General features: G+C 42.8%; 1 protein-coding gene across 5 annotated transcripts in view; it reads left to right on the top strand.

Annotated features, from left to right (window-relative positions):
- The window catches only part of LOC146663725 (zinc finger MIZ domain-containing protein 1-like), a 111,487-nt gene that overhangs the window by 65,992 nt on the left and 18,688 nt on the right, over nucleotides 1-26,807 (top strand). For 4 of the 5 annotated variants that reach the window (XM_085416604.1, XM_085416606.1, XM_085416607.1 and 1 more), the window contains 3 exons: nucleotides 5,499-5,618; nucleotides 11,033-11,146; nucleotides 16,163-16,268. In XM_085416604.1, the coding sequence (XP_085272730.1) occupies nucleotides 5,550-5,618; nucleotides 11,033-11,146; nucleotides 16,163-16,268 (289 nt within the window). In that variant the 5' untranslated portion in view covers nucleotides 5,499-5,549. Of the gene's footprint in view, nucleotides 1-5,498; nucleotides 5,619-11,032; nucleotides 11,147-16,162; nucleotides 16,269-22,657; nucleotides 23,579-26,807 lie in introns of those variants that run through there. The other variant, XM_085416608.1, reaches the window with a different exon arrangement.

Genomic DNA, 26,807 nt, shown 5'->3' with positions numbered 1-26,807 from the left:
CATGCTGCAGATGTGCCTGATGGCTGAACAATCTCTGTGTACTGAACGTGGGGCTCCCGCAGGAATCCAGGAGGCTTGCTTATGTGAGCTGTCATGAAAAAAAAAAAAGTGAGAGGGCAAAAAGGGAGGGAGAGAGTGAATGTGGATCTGTGTGAAAGACAGAGCGAGGGAGTGGAGTGAGTTAGAGGGAGAATGGGAGATGGAGAAAGACAGAGGGAAAGAGGGAGAGATCAGTGAACAGCGACCAACACAGCAGGGCTCCTTTGGATTGAGTGTGTGCGCGCGTGTACGCACGAGAGCGAGTGGCACAAGTGCGAGCCCGCCCTCGCTCACGGTTGCCTCTGGAGCCACAGACCAAACCACATTAAATAAAAGAAATCCATTCCCAAGCCTGTTAAGGAGCCATGTGGGGAGGTGTGAGCGTGTGTGTGCACTCGAGTGGCTGCGTGTCCATATGTGTGTGTGCAGCAGAGACATGGGGGAAGGGAGGAGGAGGTGCTGGAGAAGGGCTGAGGGGAGGGGAGGTAGAGCAGGGAGGTGGGACAGGCAGGAGGCAGCTCATATTATCCTCCGTGCCAGCTCTGGATGGAGCCTGCCGGGGATTATGGCACATTCTGTGAGGCAACAATGGAAGAAGCACTGTTACGTACACATTTCCATCCTCTCTGCTTTTTCCTCCGTCGAACAAACACAGCTTTGTCCTCGCTGCCTGCCTGGCCACTTACCAGGCAGACACCTGGAGTCCTAGAGGTGCCCTCTCTAAACTGAACGCCCATCCCTCAGTGCGAAAAAAACAAAAACGGTCTTCTCTACAATGTTGAGATAATTAAAGGAGAGCTTTCACGCCGGCCTCAGCCGACAGTCGGAAGAAAACAAGACATATCTCGGAATCAAAGCTCATTAAAATCATGAGGGTAAAGAGATGCTTCCTCCCCCTCCTCCTCCTCCTCTTCTTCCTTCTCTCCTCCTACTCCCTCATCTTTATCACCCTTAAGCAAGTGCTGCAAACAGCAGACCCCTAGTCAATGATGGTGCAGATTAGTCCTTTATTGCCTAATTCACCTACAACAGATGACTCATGGAGACTTGGATCACCTTGAGTCTTGACATGTCCCCATAAGGTATGAGAATGATGCTGATTTCTTCACTGAGGCCACCGTGTTCAGATTTAATAGTGTCAGCAGTGCTTAGCTTAGTAGCTTTCGATTAGCGAGGTGTGTGTGCGTGCATGTGTTTTGGTGTGTGTCGAGGAGAGGGGGGTGTTTCACACTGCTCTGCGGAGGTGTAACACCCTGCCTGTAGTGTTGTTGTAAAGCACATTACGAGTGACTGAGGGTGTTGTTATGGTATCATGATGCCGGCCCAGCACTCAAGGGAAGGTGAGAAGATCTGTGTGCTTGTGTGCGTGCGCGCGTGTGGTCGGGATGGTAGCCAGCGTGGTTTGCTGTCTTTCTACACCTGTAGCCGCACTCACTCTCTCACCTTTTCACGTCGACGAATACTTTGAGCGCCTCGGGAGATGCGCTTTAGAAAAATGTCTCCATTCAAATGTGGTACATGAGTCAGGAGGGCACGAAGGAAACGCTCTCAGGCGATTGTATAGATTTTAAGCAAACTTCCACATGAGCTAAAATTATTACCCCGCCTGTGTGTTATCAGCATCCATCATAGTTTAGTGACTGATGTGCCAGTTCAGCTTTGATTCACTGCTCTTGCATTATATGTGCTGTTTTCTCTGTGAAGTAAAACGCTCTAATCCATATCATAGGTATGCACACTTTATTACCTTCAAATATCTTTTCTGAATTGATGGCCTGTCGACTTGTCTGACATCTTATTTCTTGCCCTATCACACTTTGTAGTTGCATTGTCACTGTGCTTCCAGATCTCAGCAATTACTTTGGAGAGCACAATATTATCACGAGCAATGGCCAAAACTACGGAAATAAGAAATGTAATAAACTGGAAATATCCTTTAACAAGACTGCTCGCTCCCAGAGTGGCCTGACTGTTTTGGTTCACAAGCCATTTATATGAATAAATTAAATCTGTTTACCACTTCCCTGCGCCTCAACAGCTCAGTTGAGAGACTGTAAAGCGGCGCGGGTTCGTGATCCATTTGTTCTGCTGTGATGGCGGGATAAAGCTAATCATTGTCTACTTTTCTCCCTCTCCGACTGTTTTTATCCTGCAGAGCGGAGACGCGCAGCTCATCTACGTTACATTAACAAGCTAGAAACTCTCTTTGAAGGTTTTTGGGTGTCTGAAATAATGTTTAGATTCCAAACTGTGCGATTGTGACAGTTCAAAAAGCAATTCCCTCTTACTTACTGCAGATAATGTTGCACTTTAGTGTCTTCATTCAACATTGTTTAGCGTCACCCTCTTCCAGCCCTTCCTGTGGCACAGTTTTGTCATCAAATTAAATCCGCAGCCCTTTTCAAGGTACGCTTACGTAACATGATCACGTAATGAGACAAACATGGACCCCGTCTGACAGGAGACGGTCCTCTCTCCGCGGGGTGCCGTGCGAAAACAAAGCTTTAAAGTAGTGTTACAGGGGGAAGAAAAACATTGTTTTACCCTAGAGGTGGGCTGATAGCACTGTGAAAAGCCCATCTGAAGAGGTAGGCCTCATCTGTCACTGGGCAATGGAGGAGGCAGCCATGCAGAAGCCCCCTGATTATAAAGAGATAATTTCATCCAATCCTCCGGTGGTGCTCCATCGCCTTGCCGCCATACTCCACTGCCTTTCATATTTGTTCCCAGCCTGCATCTCCTCACCCGTTTCGTTTTATTACAGCTCCCACTCAATACATATATTTTAGCTCCCCCTTGAATAGGAGAGGGAAGCGGGTCTCCCTGCTCTCGTCCCACTCTCCGACTCCCCCCACACCCACGAGTCTTTTGTTGTGCAGGAATCCACAGCTCAACTTGTTGTGTAACGCCTGCTGTGCAATTTGCAGTAAATTAAGCTCAAGTAAGGCACATATCTGCAGCGATTTCCCCTCACACGCTCAGAAGCGTCAGGCAGGATTGCCGGAGTTACTATCTGAATCAAGGCAAATAACATCACGTAAAGGTAGCAGCACACAGAAAATAATAAGCGATAGCATCTGTAAGATAGATGAGAGCTTGTAAATAGAGGCGGGCTCATAATTGCCACTGTTGTCATATCTCCATAGCATCATGGGTTTAATCTGTAAATTGGCTCTTGTTAGTCATCAAAGATATAACAAAGGACTAGTGTTTAATTAGAACAAGTGAATATCTGGAAATTAAATTACACCTCAACACTGCCATGCCATTTAAAAAAAAAAGTCATTATCTTAGGAAGAAAATGCATGTAAATGTGTGCACACGTAGGCTTTACAGCGATTCCTGCACCGTGTGTTTAACCGGTTAAAAAACGGAGGAGGTGAATGGCAGCCCAACCTTTCTTTCCCCTCATTTTAACTCACTGTTGGAGGTAAGAGAGATGACAGGGGGAGAGCTCGAGTGAGAGAGCGAGAGCAAGGGGAAGGGCAGGAGGGAAGAGAAAGAGAGAGAGTCGGAGGGAGCAGGTCGACTCGCTCATCAATAACCACAAGGTCAGACAGGCAGTGCCGGGCTGAGTGGGCCCTGTTAGGAAGCAGCAGCTGAGGATTTGTAGAGCTTGTAAAGGCTTAAAGCAACACTGCTCCGCCTTCTTTGTGCCACAAGCCAGGCCTTTGAAGGGCCAGGGAGACACCTGCTGGTGGCTGAGGAGCACAGTGGTCTGGGGACACCCTTGCCAAGGATCAGTTCACTATCAGCTGGCAGAAGGAGGTGACTGGGGGGAGTATTATAGCAGCAAACACCTGATGGATGTATAAAACATGTGTCACTAAGGAAGCTGTTGTTTGACAGGAGTATCCATGACCACATGTTATAAAATGTGAACGTTATTTGATTAAGCTGTAGATATCTGAAAGTCACTTAAACCCATGCCCAATCGTTTTTTTTATGCTAAATTCCTCAAATCATTATCAGAACTCAGCCACGCCCACTTCAAATGTTTCATCTGAGGATTCAGTAAGTCTGTGAGACATCAGACATGTCAACAAACAAAACACTTTCCATCTGCAAAGAGGAGTGGAAAAAATACTCGGACATCTCCCCCCCCCCCCCCCCCCCCCCCCCTTTATGAGCTTTCTAATTTATGGAGAGGAATGCACTAGTGTGCCCTTCTCTCCTCTCAAGTACAGGCATGAGCAGCTCCAATAGGTAGCATAAAAGCTCTTTAGCTGTCTAGTGGAGTAGATTACTGGCCCTGCCGTTAAATCCAGCTAGAGACCCCTAAGTGAGCATTATCAGTATGGTGCAGCATGCTGCCTCCTCTCTCTCCCGCTCTCCTTTTTTTTTTCCTCCCCTCGCTCCCTCATCTCTCAGGTACTTTGTACGGCGAAATTTCTCACTGTGTGATGGTAATGGAGAAGGATGGCGTGGAGAGGGAGGGGTCTGAAAGAGCGTTTGAGTGAGAGATGATGCACCGCAGGACGAGATGCCCCTGCAGTAGCGAGAAGGAAAGATTGAGACAGGATGAGATAAAGGGGGAGTGAGGCGGAGGAGAAGATGGAGGTTACACTTTTCACCACCCATAAACGCGCTTATTAATTCACTAAACCTTCCACTTCAAGCTGCAGGTCACTACGAGTTCTGGCCGACAGCCTTGTGTAATATTTATTTGACACTGAATGCAACATTAAATCAAACCCCCTAGAGGCGAAATTGATAACCTTTAATGTAGCCGGTGATACTTTTTAACTTGTGATAATAGTATGTAGCATGTCAGCTCACAGCCTCATTGTTTGCCTTCCATAAAATATTATTCTCTCTGCTAAAAGAAGAAGGTTTTCTATAAGCTGCTACTCCAAAATCAATAGTGCGCTGTAAGGGGTTTTGTTAGAGGAACTCTTATGTAGCTGGAGCGAGAAGGGAGGAGAAAGGGGAGTAAAATGTAGAGCAAGTCTGGGCCCAGGGTACAGATAATTGTTAACCAAAGATTACATAATGGCTAAGTAATGTAAACAGAGAACCACATGCCAAGTTAATGTTCTCACAGGCCAGGATGGAAGGGTTTCGTGCAGCTTTCTGAGGTAATGCTGACAGACTGAGGTGCTACGACTCAGTGTGTGTGTGTGTGTGTCCCTCTACCTCTGTTCATTTTCACCCCAAGGTGCTTTAAACACAGTCAGACATCCTGTCTACGTCCAGTGTGTCATTTCCAAAGGTGTATGGCACCGTTCGGGGCAACCGCCAGGGCTTGTTAAGGGTGTCACAGGAGCTGAGAGGAATGTCATCCTTTGGGCTCTCTGAGGTGCTTGTCACCTGCCAAATCAATATCTCCCTGCTCAGCTCACAGCACCCAGCACACACACACACAAACACACTATAACAGCAATATCCTGGTGGTGATGGAATTGGCAGCTTCACTTGGAAGAGGTGAGCCTTAACATTTGTCTGTGTTTGTGTTACAGAAGTCTCCAGTTTAATGGCTGGCAGGTAGAGGCCAAAGAGGGACAATCAACATGAACTCGATTCCGTCGATGGACAGACACATACAGCAGACCAATGACCGTCTGCAGTGTATCAAACAGGTGAGGAGGTGTTGAAGGTGTTGGCTCTCAGACATTAATATTATATTTCAATTAAAAAACGAAATAAATAAACTGTGATGATGACAACGACAGCGATTAGCATCATCACAAGTTGATATTTAATAACTTTTTCCAATAATTAAGCATCATTATTAATGTATTTGTTATTTTCTTAAATATAAAATGACAGATTTTAAATTATATACTGTAGGCTGTAACTTCATTTGCACATATGTGTGCTTGTGCTATATTTATTAATGGTTAGTAAATCATCCAGTCGTTTTGTAAATGACTCAGTTCTCATTACCAGGGCCTCGAGTACAACCATTTAGTCCAGCGGTTGTAAAACTCTTAATTGTCGCACTAATGAAAATCTCACCCTGCACTCACACACACACAATTTTTACTGACTGCTAACAGTAAAAAAAGGATCCAAGTTGAATGTGAGCAAAATAAAGATCAACACAATAGCATCAGCAAACTCTTGTTTGTTTACTTCTCTAAAAAAAAATCACAGCGGTGCCATGCCCCTGCAGTTTGAGAGCTTCTTATTCAGTCTGGTGTGTCAGAGACATACACATCTGTGCAATACTGTGGCCTATTCCTTGATTTTGTGACAGGGCCCCTTTTTTTCTGTCTTTTTAAATCTGGGTTAATAAAGGGAAGGGGTGCATTGGAATCCAACATTTTTACTCCGTAGACCCAAAAAACTGCTAGTGAATATGAAAGTCTATGGTGGGTGAAACAGCACACAAGCAGCAGCCTCCAGGTTCACATTCATGTGATTTACAGCACATCTGTTTATATGCTTTTAAAAACAAGTGTTATACACATCTGTGAAAACTTTATAAACACACTGCATGGTATATTATAAACATTAGCTGCGGTTTTACAGATGAATTACATAAATGGTTTACAAAAGAATTATTAGCCAATAAGTAAACCTCCTGATTATCATGTTGTGGTCTGTTAACAGTAAAGTAGCTCTTTTAATTTGCCATTTATTAACACTGATTATGAAGTTTTATAGTTCATTTAAAGCCTTCAGGCTAAAGCATGTTCAGTAAGTTAGTAAGGTACTGGACTTTTTGCTGCTACCGGTGGAAAAACACAAGCAGGGAAAAAAAACCCTCACCAGCACTGTTCACCTTTCCAAGTACACACATGTAGTGAGTCACATCCACGGTGAGACTGCCTCTCTATCTTCCTGTTTGGCCACAGTTAAGTGACTAATCTGTTCAGCTCCTATTATCAGGACTCTGGTGTGACTCAGGTTACCGACTGGGGTCAAAGAGCAGAGGCTCCCCTCCCTCCCCCCGTCATCGCCCTGCTTTCTGCCTCCACCGCTGCTGACTCCCAGCGTGTCCTTTTGTTCTCCTCTCAGCACCATTTACTGCAGGACAAATCTTCGGCAGAATTAGGCAGGCATACTTGTGTAACCCCAGGCTACAGGGATCTTCCTTTGATCTCTTCTCTTAACTGCTGGTCCATTTTGTTTCTGGGCTCTGTGCTGCCAAAGTCCACCTCCTTGAAAAGTGCATCAGAAAGCCTTCGGGGGACAATGTATGGGGGCTTGCACTTAAATGCAAATGTGGACGTGGTAAACTGCTTTATCCCAGCTATCCAAAAATAAGGCAAGGTGAGGCGGATAGAGAGACAAGGCAAGCATTTGGGGAGTAAAAAGAGCGAAGCTTCTCTATGTGTAGAAACAGGCCTTTTGTTCTTAAGTAATAAGGTACAGAGAAAAGGAGAGGTAAACACTCTCTGTCTTCAGTCTGGTTACCTTCTTCACAGCAGGCTATTAAATAATTCAATTTCCCCTCCTTTACTTGTAAGAGGAGAGAAAATTGATTCTATTAAAGCGCTGTATTACTAATAGCAGGTGAATTGGTCTGTAAAGGAAGTTGACAGAACTTGAAAGGGAACCTGTGTTTGTCTGAGAGTAGTTTACACAATCCCAAATGCTGTGGGGTTAAATGTATTGACCCCTCAAGTCAAAAATTTAAACAAATACATCCCAATGTTAGCACCCAGGAAAGCAGCACATGGGTAAACATGCCAATTAGAGAGATCCATGGCGTACAAGGAGGCCTTCAGTCCAACTAATAAATGGTTAAGCGCTGGGTCATTTCAAACCAACCAGTAAGAGCCAGCACCCTGCTAATAGAGGCAGCTTTGTGCCGCAGACAATCAGGGTTTGGAAGGCCCGCATAATAAATACCATTTATGTCCTGCCAATTAGACTAGCAGCGAGCCCATTCAGCCAGCCGTCTATTCTCCTCCCCGCACACAAAGATGATCATCAGGGGAGATCAGAACAATTAACTCACTATCTTCTCCCCCTGCTCCCCATTGTCCAATATCCAAGCTATTAAAATAATTAAGGAAATATTGTAAACCAATCCAGCTGTTTGCTTTAATTGAAAGTGTGCACATGCTGAAATTTGGCATCTCGAAGGCAGTACCGACTTGGAGCAGGAATATAAATGAAGCCTCCTCCATTGTGTTGTTGTTTTCTGGGAGATGTGACATGTCTCTCTGAGTACTCCCAGCCAGTGCAGCGGACAGGGGAACAAATTGATTTTGTTGCTCAAATGATAAATTACTGCTGAGCGCGATGATAAAGTGGAGGAAATTGGAATCTGTCAACCTGATTGAATCACGGGTTGAAAGTTAAATCAGAAAATCATTACTGTGGTAATTTTTAAATTACTGTCTTGTTGTAAAATTGCAATAATATGATTTTTAAACAAACTCGACCAAACACTTGGGGGATTTTTTTGTTTCTTTCGTTCTTTTTTTTTTGCCACATTGCGCTAAATCTGACTTTAAAATGAGTGACTTTGTTTTGGTTTCAGGTTATGCAGTTAATGGGAAAGATAAGGGACTAATTAATAGGTTGGCAGACAGAAATTTGCTCAGCAAGACTGAATATTTGTTTTGGTTATTATTTATTAAGGAGAATTTAAGAAAACAGCTTCCAGATGTGAGAATTTGCCTGTTTCGGGTCTTGTGGTTACAAAGACAAAATGCTTGAGATGTTGGTACAGTATAACCCTAGAATATAAATATATATATCTGTATTTATTCGAAAGTGATACAGAAAAACAAATGTTCGCCTGTTTAACCTCCAAATAGACAAGTATGCTTAAAAAGTGATTTATAAAAACAGTTATCTGATTTTTCCCCCAACACGTTTTTTCTCAGAGCCTGTTTGTTTTCCTCCTGCATCTCAGAACTGCACCATTGCGAGCACTTTGGGGAAGATGGCTTGCCTGATAATGTTGGTATCTATTTCAGAGACAGTATTTTCCTCTCACGGTGGGGAAGCCAGTTTTCTGTCAGACTCTCCTTTCGCTGATACATACAGGGGTTCGCCAGAAACTATGAACCATCCTCTCGCCGCAGGAACACTTCCTCACATTCTTAGCGGCGATATTTCAAGACAAACTGGAGGACTGTCCTCTTTGCACCGCTCCTACACTGCTTGTGCAGCTGTTTCTGTCTGCCGCTGTGTTCTTTCCAGTGTTAATTGTCTCCATTAACGTGTTTTCAGTGCTCTGGGGGTGTCGATGAATGTAGAGCAACAACAGCAGCAAACTAAGAACTGTGATTCTGAATGGAAAGAGTCTTTGCCCGATCACTTCTGATACATAAATGAAGTTATATCCAGATCCAGTTGTGTCAGAAGAAAAAAGCTATGTTCTCAGGACTCTGCAAGTGCCGTCGCTCTTTGTTTTCCTTGAACTGAACCGAGCATTAACAAGAGTGTACGTGTTGGAGGATCATTCTTACCCAGGGGACGGGGATAGGAGAGTGTGAGAGGGTCTCTTGGCCACTAGTTTAGGTTTGATTGGTGGGTTTTGGCCAGAGAAAGGGGAACATCTGTGGCGTGGTAGTGCCAAGCTCTCCGTGTGACAGCCACACTGGTGGGACCAATTGTTCTGAGTGCAAAGAACAGTAATCACTTCAAGCCCAAGTGGTGGTGTGTATTTTTTTTTCTTCCCTCTACATATTCTCCCTCCCTCCCCCTTTTCTCCCTTTTTCCATCCTTGGTGCACTGATTGCGTGTGTTGTCTAGCTTCCAGACTCATCTAAATTTAGCATCTGGGGATGTGTGTGCTTCTCCAGGAGACTTTTTATCCACCAGTAGAATTTGAATGCTCTGCTACCCCACCACATCTCCTTTTAGTCTCCCCCAACAAAGACATATCACAAGAGTGGGGAACGGTCTTGGACAGAGTATGAAATAAACAAGACTGGTTTCATCCACTGCTTGTCAAACACCAGCTTTGTAAATTGATATGAAAGCAGCCTTATCAAATCCTAACCTCTGCTGCCCCCTAAAGAGCAAGCAAGAAAAAAGCACTGCACAGCAGTGACTGTACCCCTGTCACTTCCTCTTCTTCTTCTCTCTCTGACAGTGAAATCAAAGCACGCAGACGTATTAGGAAGGCAGCCATTCACTTTAAGCTGACAAACCGCTCTATTTACCTTTGATGCCATGGAGTGGGAGTCCATTTGTTCCTGTTTTGTACAAGTGCACTACAAAAGCTTGTGTGCATAATCTTTCCAAAGGCAACAGATTACAGCAGAGTGGTGGTGGTGGTGCATCTGCTCTGCTATGTATAAAGTGATTTGTATTGTGGTTCGAAAGCTTTTAGAGGAGAAATGACCAACAGTAAGGTTGATACCGAGACCCAGAGAGGTCCTTTTTCAGTTTTCTGTGCTGCTCTACAGCAATACAGACAATGCAGGTTAGTGCTGGCTGCAGGAGGGGAACGAATGCCATAAAAGGGTGTCCGTAGGTCAAGGAGTTTGTTGTCAGATAAAGTCAGAGAACAGCCAAGGGTTGGCTACTGAAATAGGGCTTCCTCGTGGATTCATGCAGCCATACAAGGAAGATTTATTGCAACAGAAACCTGAGATAGTAGCTGAGTGGAACTGGGACATACTATCAGCCTAGAGCGGTCATATTTTAACCCATTTAAAATAATTAATCCAAAGCATCATAAGCAAAATTTCAGAACATTTGGTCATAAAAATGCTGTTCTCATTTGCTCAACTCCGAGAGCTCATAATTAAAAGTTAAATATTAAAAGCTGGTTAGATTTTTTTTCCAGAGCAGGTGGGAAAACATGTAACTGCACACATTTTAGACGAGCAAATGCTTTTATTGAATTCTAATAAGATAATACATTTTATTAATGACTAAATGAACATAGAGGACAGCACAAATTTATTACAATTTTTTATTGTCATGCTTCTATTTCAAGCATAACATCTTATTTGTTTTATTGTTTTGTTTAATGCTTATTACTTACAGCAGTTACCTGTTATCTGTCCCATTTTCTTAAAGTATTTGAATATTACTGGAATCACATTGATTTCCATCTTTCTCCTCTTCTGCATAGCACCTACAAAATCCAGCAAATTTCCAAACAGCAGCCACAGAGCTGCTGGACTGGTGTGGTGACCCCAGAGCCTTCCAGCGCCCCTTCGAGCAAAGCCTGATGGGATGCCTAACGGTAAGTCACCAGTCGTGAGCACCTTCCATAATCTCATGTTCAGAGTTTCAAGAATGAGCCGCTTGAACAACTGCTGCACTCTTTCCATAACCTCCTCGGGGATGCAAGAATACTCATGTTTAGCCTGGTGATCATCCGTGAGGTCACTGAAAATGTAAAATGTGTTTAACCTTGTAGAAACTGCTCCCATTTAGCCACCTTTCTGTTGCTTTAGTTCCAGCCTTTGATATAAAATCCACAAGGTCAAAAACATTCTCAAACCACAAAGCAATCAGCTCTCAATCTTCTCTGTGTCTTTACCAAATGCCTATGGATTTTTGATTGATTGAATAATTACTGTCCTATGACATCTGAAATTAAGGCTTCTGGAGAAAACATTTAGCCCAAAGTAGTCAGGGTTTGTATATTTTCAACTAAATTTAATCAGACACAGCCAATATGTCAAGAGCTAAGTTCTTAACCCTGACTGAATATTGTTTATACTAGTGAGTTTAATGTTCACTTAATAAAATGCTCCACTGGGAATAATAGCTTAATCTTGAATTGGAAGTTAGCAATTAATTTTTTGAACAACTACATAGTCGTTTATTGCTATGACCCTTAGCCAGTTAGCAAGTGTAGCTCTATATGATAATGGTAAACTGACATAGTAGACTAATTTCTCTTGAAAAATTGTCCATTTAGCTATATGTGGTGTTTATTTTTTTTTGTTTTGTTTTGCATTACATATAGAATTTGAAAGATAAACTTAACACACTGCTTACACAGCCTGTTTACTTTGTAATATGCGGCACTTATCTATGCTAGCTTAGATGTGTGAGGAACAACTACCAGAGCTAACGCTATATATACATATATATATGAACCATACGAGGCAAATGCGTAGGCAGATTTGTGCTATGTGAAATTTCACTTGAAAGTTTTTGTTTTTATGACATTTTGCCACCATTAAAACCAGTATAATTATAGCTGTCCATGCCACGTTTTAACCAACATTCACCACTGACTATTACAAAAACCTTTAATGCTCAGAGCTGATGCACTGATTCCAAATTTAGCTAATCAAGTACCAAGAGAAAGAACAGCCAAAAGAACAGTGACTAGACAGTGGGTGTGTCAATCACCTGTCACAGTGGGCCTGACTGTGCTTTAACATGCTGCCTCCAGCATTACATAACAGACACACCTGTTAGGTGTAATTTGTATCCCCATCAAGCGAGCTCGGCTGCAGCAGGTGAAGAAGCCCGAGAGGTTTGTGCTTGTGGACCTCAGCGAAACTACTGTGACACGTCCTTCCATTCAAGCGATCGTGTTCCTGCTTTAATGTGCAGCAGCAGGTGCCTTCTCCTCCATTTCGCCACTTCAATTTGTTTGAAATCTCAAAGCTTTTCCTTTTAGTTTATAGGTTGTGTAAACCTTGGTGTGAACCACACTGGGAGGAAGCACAGAGAATCTGATGTGATTGTGAAATTACCTGGTCACAGACTTTAATGGTAAACACTTTACAGTTTTGCCTGCATGCTTGCACTTAAACACTGGTGATAGCATTTGTAGAAATTTGCTGCTGTAGCAGTGAGGAAAAAAACCCCAGGAAATTACAGGACTTTTAAAAAAAATAAATAAACGACTTAATAAGGTAATACAGTATTCAAAACAGGAGATGGGTACTCAAAACTAGTCTTTTAATTCATCTCAATGTAAGAGTTAATAAGGCTTTTTATGTTTAATTATGACTGGAGCTTCTGTTGGATGTTGAATTGCTTTTTCTTGAAAAAAAACCCCAAATCAATTAAGCTATCATGTTATAACTCTAAAATCGTATTTTTAATGACAATATATAGCATTCATGTATGACGCAGTATTGATTTTTTAAGCTTGTTTCAAGTTGATTAATCTCCAAAATATTTAAGAGGGGAAAAAACAAGCAAATTTAACAAAAAGATTCATTTTATCGAGCTTGAAACTACAGAAACATGTACAGCTGAGTAGCAATTCCCTGCTTTCAAGCCTTGCAGTGCCTGCTTAGATGATTGCCTTATGGTAGACAGTTCACCACAACTCCTCTGACTGTGTACAATTAAAGTCCTGAAATTAGAACTGTAACTTCTTACACTAAAAATACCATTTAAATGTCCCTCGCAAGTTTAGATTCTAATTAGGCAGCCTGTACTCTATATTTCTTCTTCTTAATGGGGGATTCCCATAAATAAAGGCCAGATATACATAATCTGTTTTGGTGTCACATCCAGACTATACTTACAGAAGATAATGATACGGTCCCAGCAGCAGTGCTACCTCAGGGCTTGTACTGAAGTTTGGCGTGTGACAGCGGGATCGCTGCTATGAAAAGCCAGGCAGCGAGGGGAATCTAGTGGGGCCCGTTGGTCCACACAGACCTTAGTATGTCCTAAAGGTCTAAACGATTTGAGTGGCTCTTTTTGAGCTGATAATGATGACAGCAAATCAAAGCAACATGTGGGATGTAAGGGTGATTTACACGGCCTCCTGTGGCATGTTGATGCTTCCCCTTAATGTTTCCTCTCAGTCGGCATCTCTGGACTGGAGGCAGTATTTTTTTCCTCATCTTGCTGTCCACTTACTCATATGGAACTGATAAACTTGTAATGAGGTTGTCCTTTAACAGTCAGATTGTGGGAAAAGTCGTCATGTGGTGGATTTAACTACCCAGCACAGATCTGTATTGAGTAGATACGGATGCAGTCGTACAGCTTTGCGAGTGTCTGTCATTAGTTTGCAGGATTTTCAAGATTCAATTGTGGAAATTTTAGGAGAAGGAACGAAAGAACTGAGCAGATTATGATGGCGATCTGCAATATTTATCATGAAAACAAAGCTTGTTGCCATCAGCTGCTGCACTGGAGTGAGTAAAAGGAGGCGTGTGCATGAGGCCGTGATGCTCTCTCTGTATGTGGATGTCAAAGCAAATGGCGCTGCAGATGGTAAATCAAAAATGTAAACATTTTCTGTTTGGAAAATAAGCACATTAGAATGTTTGTGTGGGCTTGGAACAAGTGAGGAAATTTCTCATAGTTGCCCCCACTGTTATTCAGCTGGCCTTTTTAGGAACTCCCTGCTAGAGACAAAGGGAAATATTGAGTTTATGCAAATTTCCCAAAATCTGCTCTTAAAATGTTGTTTGTGAGCTGGAAATATAATGAAACAGCCTGCAGAAACACCTTTCTGCAGTAATGTCCCTATTCAGCACTGTATGCTGACCTCTGCTCTCTTCTGTTGACCTACAGTGGGGCAAAAAAGTATTTAGTCAGCCACCGATTGTGCAAGTTCCCCCACTTAAAATGATGACAGAGGTCAGTAATTTGCACCAGAGGTACACTTCAACTGTGAGAGACAGAATGTGAAAAAAAAATCCATGAATCCACATGGTAGGATTTGTAAATAATTTATTCGTAAATCAGGGTGGAAAATAAGTATTTGGTCACCTCAAACAAGGAAAATCTCTGGCTCTCACAGACCTGTAACGTCTTCTGTAAGAAGCTTTTCTGTCCCCCACTCGTCACCTGTATGAATGGCACCTGTTTGAACTCATCATCTGTATAAAAGACACCTGTCCACAGCCTCAAACAGTCAGACTCCAAACTCCGCCATGGCCAAGACCAAAGAGCTTTCGAAGGACACCAGGAAAAGTATTGTAGACCTGCACCAGACTGGGAAGAGTGAATCTACAATAGGCAAGCAGCTTGGTGTGAAAAAATCAACTGTGGGAGCAATCATCAGAAAATGGAAGACATACAAGACCACTGATAATCTCCCTCGATCTGGGGCTCCACGCAAGATCTCATCCCGTGGGGTCAAAATGATCATGAGAACGGTGAGCAAAGATCCCAGAACCACACGGGGGGACCTGGTGAATGACCTGCAGAGAGCTGGGACCAAAGTAACAAAGGTCACCATCAGTAACACACTACAACGGCAGGGAATCAAATCCCGCAGTGCCAGACGTGTTCCGCTGCTGAAGCCAGTGCATGTCCAGGCCCGTCTGAAGTTTGCCAGAGAGCACATGGATGATACAGCAGAGGATTGGGAGAATGTCATGTGGTCAGATGAAACCAAAGTAGAACTTTTTGGTATAAACTCAACTCGTCGTGTTTGGAGGAAGAAGAATACTCAGTTGCATCCCAAGAACACCATACCTACTGTGAAGCATGGGGGTGGAAACATCATGCTATGGAGCTGTTTTTCTGCCAAGGGGACAGGACGACTGATCCGTGTTAAGGACAGAATGAATGGGGCCATGTATCGTGAGATTTTGAGCCAAAACCTCCTTCCATCAGTGAGAACTTTGAAGATGAAACGAGGCTGGGTCTTCCAACATGACAATGATCCAAAACACACCGCCCGGGCAACAAAGGAGTGGCTCCGTAAGAAGCATTTGAAAGTCCTGGAGTGGCCTAGCCAGTCTCCAGACCTCAACCCCATAGAAAATCTGTGGCGGGAGTTGAAAGTCCGTGTTGCTCGGCGACAGCCCCAAAACATCACTGCTCTCGAGAAGATCTGCATGGAGGAATGGGCCAAAATACCAGCTACTGTGTGTGCAAACCTGGTAAAGACCTATAGTAAACGTTTGACCTCTGTTATTGCCAACAAAGGTTATGTTACAAAGTATTGAGTTGTATTTTTGTTATTGACCAAATACTTATTTTCCACCCTGATTTACGAATAAATTCTTTACAAATCTTACCATGTGGATTCATGGATTTTTTTTTTCACATTCTGTCTCTCACAGTTGAAGTGTACCTCTGGTGCAAATTACTGACCTCTGTCATCATTTTAGGTGTGGGAACTTGCACAATCTGTGGCTGACTAAATACTTTTTTGCCCCACTGTATATGTAGGTGTAAGCTATCATAATGCTTAGAAAGTGAAGTTTTCTGAGAAATAAAAGAGGTTTAGACTTGGTGTCGTTCAGCTTTTTCTTCAGAGAAAACATACCTCAGGCCATACTGACTCTGTGCTGCATGCTGTTGTTGTTTTCAGGTGGTTAGCCGCGTAGCAGCGCAGCAGGGCTTTGACTTGGACCTGGGCTATCGGCTCCTGGCTGTGTGCGCTGCCAACAGGGACAAGTTCACTCCAAAATCAGCAGGTAAGACCGGAGTTTTCTCAACCGCCGTCTCAGGCCATCTGGCCATGCTGGCCCGCTCAAGTTTATTTCTGCATTCTTTGCCGCTTTTCCTCCACTTATTGCTTCTAGACTAGATCCCCTCACAGATGTATGGGCACTGATCTTTTTAAATTCATTCCTTTAACTCTTGACTATTTATGACTTTTAAGATTAAACAAGACCAACAGTTCAATATTCAATATAAAGAGCAATCCAAGAAAATCCCTTCATAGTTTTAGTCCAGGTTCAACTGAACATTACCCTTTAATATCTACTTGACCTGTTTTCTTTGAACTTGTTCACAACATTGGGAACTACAACTCAATTTGTTACCTTTTCTGGGGTTTTAGATAAAGTGCGTACAGCAGAATATTCCATTTGTCACATGCGACAAGAACTACTGTATCAGTGATGACGAGTTCCTGTTTTCATACGCCTCTATCATCCCGGTCCTGTGATGGATTATTGGAGCAGATGCAGACTGCTAAATGTTGTTATCGAGCTGGCAAAAGCATGCTGAAGCACAATGAGAATGAAGACGCATAGGCTGTCAGCAGCTCAGAGGAGATAACAGAAATATTTTTGTGCTGTTTTACAGTTTGTGATTTGTGGTTTCCACCTGTCTTGGGTTACGGGGAAAGCTGGGTCGTGCATTTGCTTCTGTGTGCTCGGCCGCTACACTGAGCCCTCTTAAGTGTGCCAGGACATGAAAGTCAGAGGCACATATTGTTTGAATTTTCACTCATGTTTGCCTTTTTTCTATTATAAGAGGCTTCAAATCATGCAATGTCACTATTATGTCGGCATGGGTGGGGAATCCTTCCCTGCCTGCAGTTAACTCACATTGCCAAATGTTCTAATTCTACTTAATGCTAAATCAAATCTCAGGGCCTACTTTATGGGCTTAGATAAAATTGCCAATTGATTCTCTGTCTGAATAATTTCCTGCAACAGTAGTTATTTGGAAAGCGGCAAGTTCTCGAGTCTAGGCAGCATCCCAAAGTACATTTCATGGACAATTATGTACCTGTAAATGCATGAATATTTCCAGAGGAGAGGCCTGCAGAGAGGTAGAGAGAGCAGTGGAAACCAATGCAGAGGCATTCTCCTGCAAAGCTCCCAGGTCCTTTAGAGAGGAGGCCTGAGTCAAGGAGGGTGTTAAAGTGGAGAGAATACCCTCTCTGGCAGCCAGGGGAGATAGCTCTTAAAAGACACTCCCACGGGGCCCCAGGGAGGACCTGCTCCCCGACATCCTGCAGCGGTGTTGCTGAGCGACAAACGAAGGGAGTAAGTCACATGACGGGGGCCAGAGTGGCAACAGCAGGGTCAGCCATACAAGACCAAAGACAGACAAGTTAGTGTAGGCAGAGGAGACTTTGGGAAGCCTTGAACAGCTGAGAACAAATCTGAAAAGATTTTATGTGTTGAGAGGATATGAGGAAGAGCTGAAATGAATATAGTCTCCTGTGTTTTTGCAGAATTGTGTCCCTGGAGGTGAATGTTCATTTTGTACTGAGGGTGTTTTATAAATTCTCTGCACTGTTTTTTTTTATATATATACAAAACAACCTGTCTACACCAAGCCCCGAGAGCTTTCAAGGAATATCCTGTAACTGCTGGCCTGCTCAGTCTCATCATGCATTTTGTAATCTGCTCTGAAATGTCTCCGTTAAAAGTGGGCGAAAAACACGATTTTTGGCGGTTACGAGCTGGGCTGTTTGCCTCAGAAAACATCAGGTCAGCGGATGAGTGCTAATAAGTAAATCAGATTTGGCATCCCATTTTAACCAGACCTAACTTGTCTTGGCTCTGACGCACGGCGCGGTCAAGCTATTACATTTCTGTTATGTCATCTAAAATTCCTCTCCTGAACATGTTCGAAAATTGAGCGGAAGGGGAGGCTGAGCTGATTTCAGCAGTAGGAAATCAATGTTCACAGTCAGCTTACAGCTGAAATAGGTTGTAGCTTTGACAAATTGATTAATCATGAAATGCCTCCAACAATTTAAGGCATTAGTTTGTTCTTTTTTTTCCATCTTAGGAAAAAAAAAAAAGCTTAGGAAGGCAAAGCGCTAAAGAAATAGACCTTTATCTTCATGACACCTGAGCAAAACTTAGCTATAATATCCTATTGATTTCAAAATGTAGCTGTATAAGAAGTTTAGACAATGTTTGTTAGATATTGTAAAACTATCCAGCAGACTGGAATTGGAAAACCCATCATGCAGTGTGATTTTTGTGAGTTGATCTCTGTAATGGATGGACTCAGGGGGGTTGTCCGGTTGTAGTTCTTTTCCCTTTGTGGCCCACAGTGTTGGAACAGATCTGGGGGAGGGGCGTCTGTCTGCTAGTAGTGACCTCTTTGTCAATGGGATTAGCCTGCTCTATTAATCTGTGATTACTCGTGGAGCTCTGAGGACTTCAAAGCAAAGACATCACTTGCTCAGTCTGCAAAAACTCATCAGGGCCTCACCTCTCCCTTCTCCATCCACAGGGTACATTACAAGCCCCGTTAGGCCTGTTTCATCAGCGTCACCGGCGGTTCATTCCGGTTCGAGAGCCTCTGCAAAATGCTTAATGACGATTTTTCCTGCAAGAGAGACAGAGTGGCACATTCCCAATCGTTTGCGCTTCAGCAAACTTTGGGAATTCCTCAGCTCTAAAGAGTGAAAGGAGGTTCCAGCTGAAGTTTTTCAGCCCCTGAAGCTTTTCATTCTCTCATGTAACAAACGCCTGGTGAACTAGCTATTCAGCAGATAATTAGTTGGGCTTGTTACACTCATTTTTACACCTTTTTGCCAGGCTGTTTTTCAAGTACGATCAGTAGACATTGCTGGTTTTAGTTATTAGTGTCAGCTTGATATAGAAAAAAATATCCAAGCAATTTTTGCTTTTGTTTCATCGTGTTTAAAATCAAAAGGTGGTGTCCCAGTTTTTTAATCGGTTCAAGCATAAACAAGCAGGAAACAGTGTAGGAGGGGTGTTGGGTTTGTTTGCTAAAGACAAGGAAATGTGGCCACGTGTAGAAAAGTCAAAGCTCTGTTTACATTTTCTATCACAATTTGTAAGTCAAGTCAGTTTTATAGGAAATAATGTAAACTTGGCTTGAAAAAGCAAAAACCTTCAAGTCAAATGAGTTCAAAAGTTTGCAAGTCTTGCCCCCCAAAGCTGTGTTGCAAGAGTTAAATGAAAAGCGGAGGATAATACTGATGCAAGGAATGTAACTTATTTCAAGTGAACTTTGTTTTTTAAATGGAAATTCCCCTGAATGGGATATTCTTTTCAAAGAACAAAGATGAAGATAGACAAAGCTAAGGTTAAAATGAACATGTCTAAGACTTTTATTCTAAGTACTGACTTGGTTGAATTCCTTTGTATTCTTGGGTGCATGTGTAAATTTCCTTTAAAACTGTCGTTTCAAGTGCTGATCATTCAGCGGCTTATGCCTTCCAGTTAAGTGGTGCTTAAGATGAGGTCAGATATGTTGTTGGTGAGCTGTGGAAAGGTCTCAGTTTCTACACATAATAGAGAAGTTGAATATACACATGCCTTTCTGCAGGGCTATAATTTCTACTCTTGGAGCTTTCCACACCAAAATATTTTTTTCTGTCTCCTTTCACTCAACGGGTTTCAACATATAGTTTAGCTGTGGCTTTTCCTAAATGGAGATTAACACAGAAGGCTAAAAACATTGTTGGTGACCTTGTATGACTCAGAGGTTAATGGGTTAAATGAATCCAACCAAGCAACCAACAATCTATCCAATTAAGATCACTGGTTGGCAGCACGGTGGCACGGTGGTTAGCACTATTGCCGCACAGCAAGAAGGTCCTGAGTTCAATTCCACCACAACAGGCCGTGGTCTTTCTGTGTGGAGTTTGCATCTTCTCCCTGTGTTTGCATGGGTTCCCTCCGGGTACTCTGGCTTCCTCCCACCGTCCAAAGACATGCAGTTTGTGGGGATAGGTTAATTGATTAATCCAAATTGCACACGAATGGTTGTCTGTCCCTGTGACAGACTGGCGACCTGTCCAGGGTGTACCCCGCCTCTTGCTCTATGACAGCTGGGATAGGCTCCAGAAAAAATAGACCCTGAAAAAGGATAAGCGAATGGATGGATGGTTAATCAAACTGAGATGTCAATTCAAGAAACAATTGGTGGCTTTATTTCAGGGTCTTGGTGGAGCTAAAAAGCTGCTTAAATGAGCTTCTGCAAAAAATAAAAAATGTTTTTCATTATTACAAATATGAATAATATCTTGATAATAAATATGATTTCAAATAATTCAATTCAATTCAACTTTATTTATCTTGCGCCAAATCACAACAAAAGTCGCCTCAGGGCGCTTCATAGGTACAGAAAAAAATTCAACAATCATATGACCCCCTATGAGCAAGCACTTTGGCGACAGTGGGAAGGAAAAACTCCCTTTTAACAGGAAGAAACCTCCGGGAGAACCAGGCTCAGGGAGGGGCGGGGCCATCTGCTGCGACCGGTTGGGGTGAGAGAAGCAAAACAGGATAAAGACATGCTGTGGAAGAGAGACCGAGGTTAATAACAGATATGATTCAATGCAGAGAGGTCTATTAACACACAGTGAGTAAAAAAGGTGACTGGAAAGGAAAAACTCAATGTATCATGGGAATCCCCGGCAGCCTACGTCTATTGCAGCATAACTAAGGGAGGATTCAGGGTCACCTGGTCCAGCCCTAACTATATGCTTTAGCAAAAAGGAAAGTTTTAAATAACACTTGTATACTTTAATTTTTCTTAAAAGAAATCTGATTCTGCCGTTGAAATGACAGGAGCCTGCTAATACTTGCTGAATATTTGCTTGACGATACATGCGCTGTCAGTGGCACGAGTTTTCAAACAATAACAATTGTTAGAAGCATGTTTCATGAATGAAGTTGTGCTGCGTTCTTTTTCATTTGGAAGTCAGATCTTGGCACTGGTGGTGATTTCGTACCCAGGGTAACAGTGTGCCAGTAATAGAAGTTGGAAAATGGGCTTTGTTTTTCTCTCTATCAAGGTAGAGCCATCACTACCATTACCTGAGGGACCCGTGTGCTACAAAGCTGGACTAATGGGTTAGCAAGCTATGGCGACCTTAAAGTCAGAGTTTTCTGTGCCAGAAAAGTGGCTCTTTCTCTCTCTTTTTTTTTTTATCTGGCTAACTTATGCTGAGCGCAGCCTGTCTAGGCTGGAAGAACCACATTTTTACTAATTGTATTATTTTCAGCACGTTATAAGTGCAATGGAGTCACTAGAACTATAGATTTTCTGCTGAGGGAATACATTTTAAATGCGCAACTTGATTAACCCGTACCTTAGTGAAAGTAAAGAATGATGCTCAGCACTGGAGTTTGTATGTGTTCACTTGGTGACATAGAAAATGTATAGATGTTGTTTACACTTGGTTCTAATCTGCTGCTAAGTCTACTTCACACTGCTGAAATTACAGGCACTAGAACACATATTAAATAACTAAATTTAATCAATACGTTAAATTTCACTTTGATCTGATGACAATCTAAAGAGTTCCACATCTCCTTAAGTAGCCTATGAGACAGTAACCGTTTCTAATGTTTAAATACGTGAAGAAATCTATCCAGTCGAAAGTTTCAGAGCTCTAATGTGCAGCCTTCACAGTAGAAATGAACAGCAGCACAGAGAGTGCACTCAGCGTTAAAATAACTATATTAACTGAAATTAAAATGTTTATTTTACTGCTCTGTGCACTAAATTCCATGATTAACGACTTTCTGCTGCGTTTATCTCATATTATTTGCATCAGCATTGCGTTTTACTGTTACATTTTTTAATGATTTGGAGGACACAGCACTCATAGGCATTATTCTGTGCAGAAGAAGAGTCACATGATGCATGACATACCCCTTTTTTATGTAAGCGTGCACAGATCCTGAAGCAGGTAGCACTGATAAACACTATTGTGATACCTAGTCTTAAACCCATTATTGTTATCATTCTCAAGCAAGCTAACATAAACATAAAGAAAGCCAAATACAGATTCGGGGAACCACATTAGGGGAACTTTTGGGTAAAATAAGGGAGATGGATATGAAAACAGACTTTGGCTCCAGTTATTGTGGTATTTTAAAGATGAGTTTTAAAGGCCTGGTTACAGAATCACTAAATCCACACTGTATCCACTTTGGACAATCTGTGTGGGGGGTTTTTGTACTTTGTAATCACTTAGACGTGAAAGTCTTCCAGCCAACCGTGATTGATGTGTTAACTTGCAGCAGGGGTGCTGGGCTGTAAGTCACCCGCCGTGCACTTAGCTGATAGTAAATACCAGGAGAGCAAATACAGACAGGAGAGACTAGAGATAAGAGCTGTTGAGCTTGTCTGTCCTTCCTCCTTTGTAGTTGTTGCAGTTAATATGTCTGTGGCAGCAGGAGGTGTAGCATCTTCAGCTATGCCCCATATGGCTCAGTAATTTACTGTACAAGAAAACTGGTTGTTTGCATACTAAAATTGATTTACATTGTACCTTATGTCTCTAATTAAATGCTTATTGCAATTTTTTTTTAGCAAGAGATCAGTTTCATTAATTTGACACCCGATTTGACTCGCTTGTGGTGAGTGCAAGTACTTTTATTAGCGGATGACAATGGAAGCCCCTGCGCTGCCTCAGGTGGCTTGTGTACTCACAGTTTACATGTTTTATAAGTGTGTAATTATTTATCCAAAAGCTTACCCGGGCTCATGTGTGCTGAAAGACAAATGTGGTCTAATTGGCCCCTCCCTCGCTGATACCAACCCTCTGCGCATCAGGAAGCCACAACGCCCAGCCTCCTCCCCCCCTCCTCTTCCATGCCCCTTAATTACAATGACTAGTTTGATGGATTAAGTCGACTGTATTGCAAAGAGAAGGTTCGAGGGCTGAAACCGCAGATTCGTGTACCTGCCTGAACCGTTTCTGACGGGGCCCGCAGTGTTTCTCCACTGCAACAAATGTTGCTTTAAATGAATTGATTGAGGCTTCTTTTACTCGTTGCTCTGGACTCAGGCCAAGATACAGGCTGTCTAGCACATTAGGCACCACCCCCCTTTGCAAGTTTGAAATGTGAGCTGCCTGCATTTTTTTCCCCTCTCCTCTCCTCCCCTCCCTCTCTCTCTCTCTCTCTCCCTCCCTCTCTCTCTCCCTCTCCCTTCTGGCGAAGTGGCTGTGGCTGCTTCTGTGTGATGTGTGTATTGGGAGAGCAAGCAATGGATCACTAGACAGAAAAAGAAGATACATCAATAACAGCTGCATACATCCGAGGTGAGGAGATAAGCATTTGGTTCTCTCTCTCCCTCTCTGCCTGTCCTCCCACCCTCTCTCTCAAGCTCTCTGTCCCCCCCCCACCCACCCACCACCACCACCATCACCCCTTCCCCACCCCCTTCTCAGTCTTTTAACCCTTTCCTGCAGCAGAAGCCGGTTCCTAATTTTGGTGATTTTTTTTTTTTTTTTGTCACGATGCGTACCTGCATTCTCCTCTGACCACAAACGCGTGTCCTGCTCTCCTTCTTGTTGCTGTTAGTGCTGTGTGAAGTTGCTGTTTTTCTTTTTTCTTTTTTTAACAGCTTATCCCTGTTTTTCCTCTCATTGTCTCTGGGGTATTTGTTGCTTGAGTGCAAAGAAGCCGGTGGCAAGTACAGCAGGAGCCCATTAGCAGTGACTCCATCTGTGATTGGTTTTGCCTGCGAAACACAGAGAGCAGCCATGAATAATTGATGTGTATTGTGCAGTCAGTCACTGGACACGCAGGGAGAGAAGAGAGGAAAACAGAAGCTGCTGCCCTCAGACACCGAGGGAAACAAGGGGGGAAAGAAGGAGGGAAGGGGAGGAGAGGGGTTCGGAGAGAGGAAGAATGTTATAGAGAAGAGAGAAAGGTGGGAGGGATGGAGAGAAACACAGAGCAAGAGCTTTAAAATAGCCCCTCAGTAGTGCAAAGATTAGGCTGTCTTTGTTCTGCTGTTGCAGATTTGTGCTCAGAAGTGTTTCTAGACACATGAGTTCCCTTTTTTTCTGTTCAATGAAGAGTGAGAAATAAGCAGGGACATTGCTGGAGTTAGTCTGGTAGAAATCTGGGTGGCATTTTAGACATGGAGAGGAGACTGAGGAAGAGTCTTTGCCACAGCGAGGAGGACCGGGCTGCAAAGCTGTGAGCTGTCAAAAGGAGGAGACAACAGATAAAGACTGCTGTGTTTGTAGAGGGTGTACTCAGTGACAAGAGGGAAGGTGGATCTGCTGCCACTGCTGTTGCTGCTGCTGCTACTCACAGGAACTTCACATTATTTCACCCCTAGGGGGGCAGATAGAAGGCTGACTCCTGCATTGGTGGGTGCAAGCAGGCACCCTGCCATGTCTTAAACTAACGGAATGGGCTTTGACAGTATGACGAGTGCCTCGCAGCGCCCCGCGTGATAGAGTTGCAACAGCTGACTGCTGCATTTGACCCACTTACAGCTCACACAGAGGGGGTCAAAATGGCCTTGATTATCTCTCTCTGAGTTGCTCTGACCTACTTGAGGCAGCGTTTTTCCACGAGACTCTTGGCAGTTTATCACACCCACTCCCCTCAGTGCCACACAGTGCAACCAGCCAGGCTCACTGCTGAGGCACATGAAGGAATTCACTGGGTTCAGTTCACTGTTCTGTCACGGTCCAAGAGTTTAAACGGGAGCAACAGGTTTCAGTTTAAAAATCTGACCGCAGCAACTCAAGTGAGATACCAGTAAAAGCACTATTGTGGGTATCGCAGATTTCCCATTATCCAGTATCAGGCACTGAAGGGTTCTTGGTGTTATTATTGTAGGATCATAACTTACAATATAAAGCATGAGACAGCTGTTGTGATTTAAATTAATAAAATAATACAATCTAATATAAAATTACATATCTATTAATGTGGTGATTAAGTGGTGTCCTGTACTATATTTATTTTCTGCGTCACCTGTCAAACCCAACGCCGTGTATTTAGCACAAACTGCAAAATGAAGTTTTTGTTACGATTAAGAGTCAGGTGTAATTATTTTCTCCCACTGACGCCAATCGAACACTTCGGTCTCCAGAATTTCGGTTGTTTATTGTTGGCTTTCTCTCCACTGAGAGGGTTTTTGTTTAGCAGTGCAGCAAAGTCAGTCAGTCAGTACAGCATTTGGGCAATTATTCAAGTAATTCTTTGCTAAAAATGTGTCTTTGGGACAATTACCAACATGGTAAGACAAAAACTAGGCATCCACACTTCCAACTGTTCATAACTGTTGCTTTGTCACCTTCAATGAATCTCTTGTTCTTTGTATTGAACATGTTTGGGGGGGGGGGGGTTCACACCAAGTTGTGAAATTGCACTTTTGGACTTTTTTCTTTGAAGTTTTTCGAGTTCCAAATCAAAATAACAGCACGCTGGAGCATGCCGATTGCTGATGCCATTTGTATACTCGTGGAAAGTGCAGGGCCCTTTGTTGCTTTACTTTAATCAAAGAAAATGCACTGTAGGTAATTATAGGCTGTAGTGTGTTTACACTTCTCGTTATATTGTGAAACCTCAAATGGGACTTTGATCGCATTTGATATTGAATCTTCCAAATAACAGATGTTAAACTGTGACTGAAGACAGAATGAGGAAAAGAGTCTCAAGTTTTGTAGTGGTTTATACAGTTTGTGATATTATAAGTGCTGCTGAAGGAAAACACTGGGCCTCTTATGAAAATAATTAGACTTTTTTTGTACTGTTTTAGAAAACCAAAGCTTATTTCATGGTGTGATCCGCACCTGAAAATATAGATAATCTTAGTTTTAAATTTGCATGTAGTTGCCAGGTGTTACTGTGGGTGGATTCTCCTCCCCATGTCAAAGCGGGACACGAGGGCCTCCGCCTACTTGCTGTTCTTTATCTGACAGAACAAACAAGACCAACTGAGAGCAGACTGCAGCAGCTAATTTTATCTTAATTTTTGATTAGTTCCCCCGAGTAATCATACATTTGGTCCTTTTTTAGGGAGTTGTGCGAAGGTGGAAAGCACTTCATCTTCATGTACTGAAGAAATTAGGGAAATGTCTTATTCAGGTGGGAATGACATGACGTAACAGTAAGAAATGTCCATAATTTTGCTTATAGTAGTATTTTCAGTCATAGCTGATTCTCAGGTAGTCAGTGGCGTACAAGATATATTTTACCATCTGGTCACTGACGTGTGTTTTTGTTTGTAAAGGGGAGCAATTCACAATCAAATGTGTGTCATATAATGAATATTTTGTGAAGTAAATTGTAAAATTTGAACCCTACAGAAACCAGCTGCTGCAGGAGATGTCAGTCTGACTCAGGTACTTGCCATATATTAAAGTGGTGCACAGAAACCCATTGGCTCAGTCCAAGCAAACATACTCATGTTGTAGCTGCTGTTGTGTTGTCTGTCTGAGTTTTACAGTATGAAGCATGTCGCACATGTATTGCCATCTTGCTTGTGTCACAGTTCATGTTTATGTTCTCGGCTTTTTGTCC

This window comes from Rhamphochromis longiceps, linkage group LG8 (assembly GCF_057381845.1).
Source record: "Rhamphochromis longiceps isolate RC_006_pf linkage group LG8, R_longiceps_female_GT1.1, whole genome shotgun sequence".
NCBI lineage: Eukaryota > Metazoa > Chordata > Actinopteri > Cichliformes > Cichlidae > Rhamphochromis > Rhamphochromis longiceps.
The sequence above is the reverse complement of the archived record's forward strand: the minus strand, read 5'-3'. Positions and strand labels throughout refer to the sequence as shown.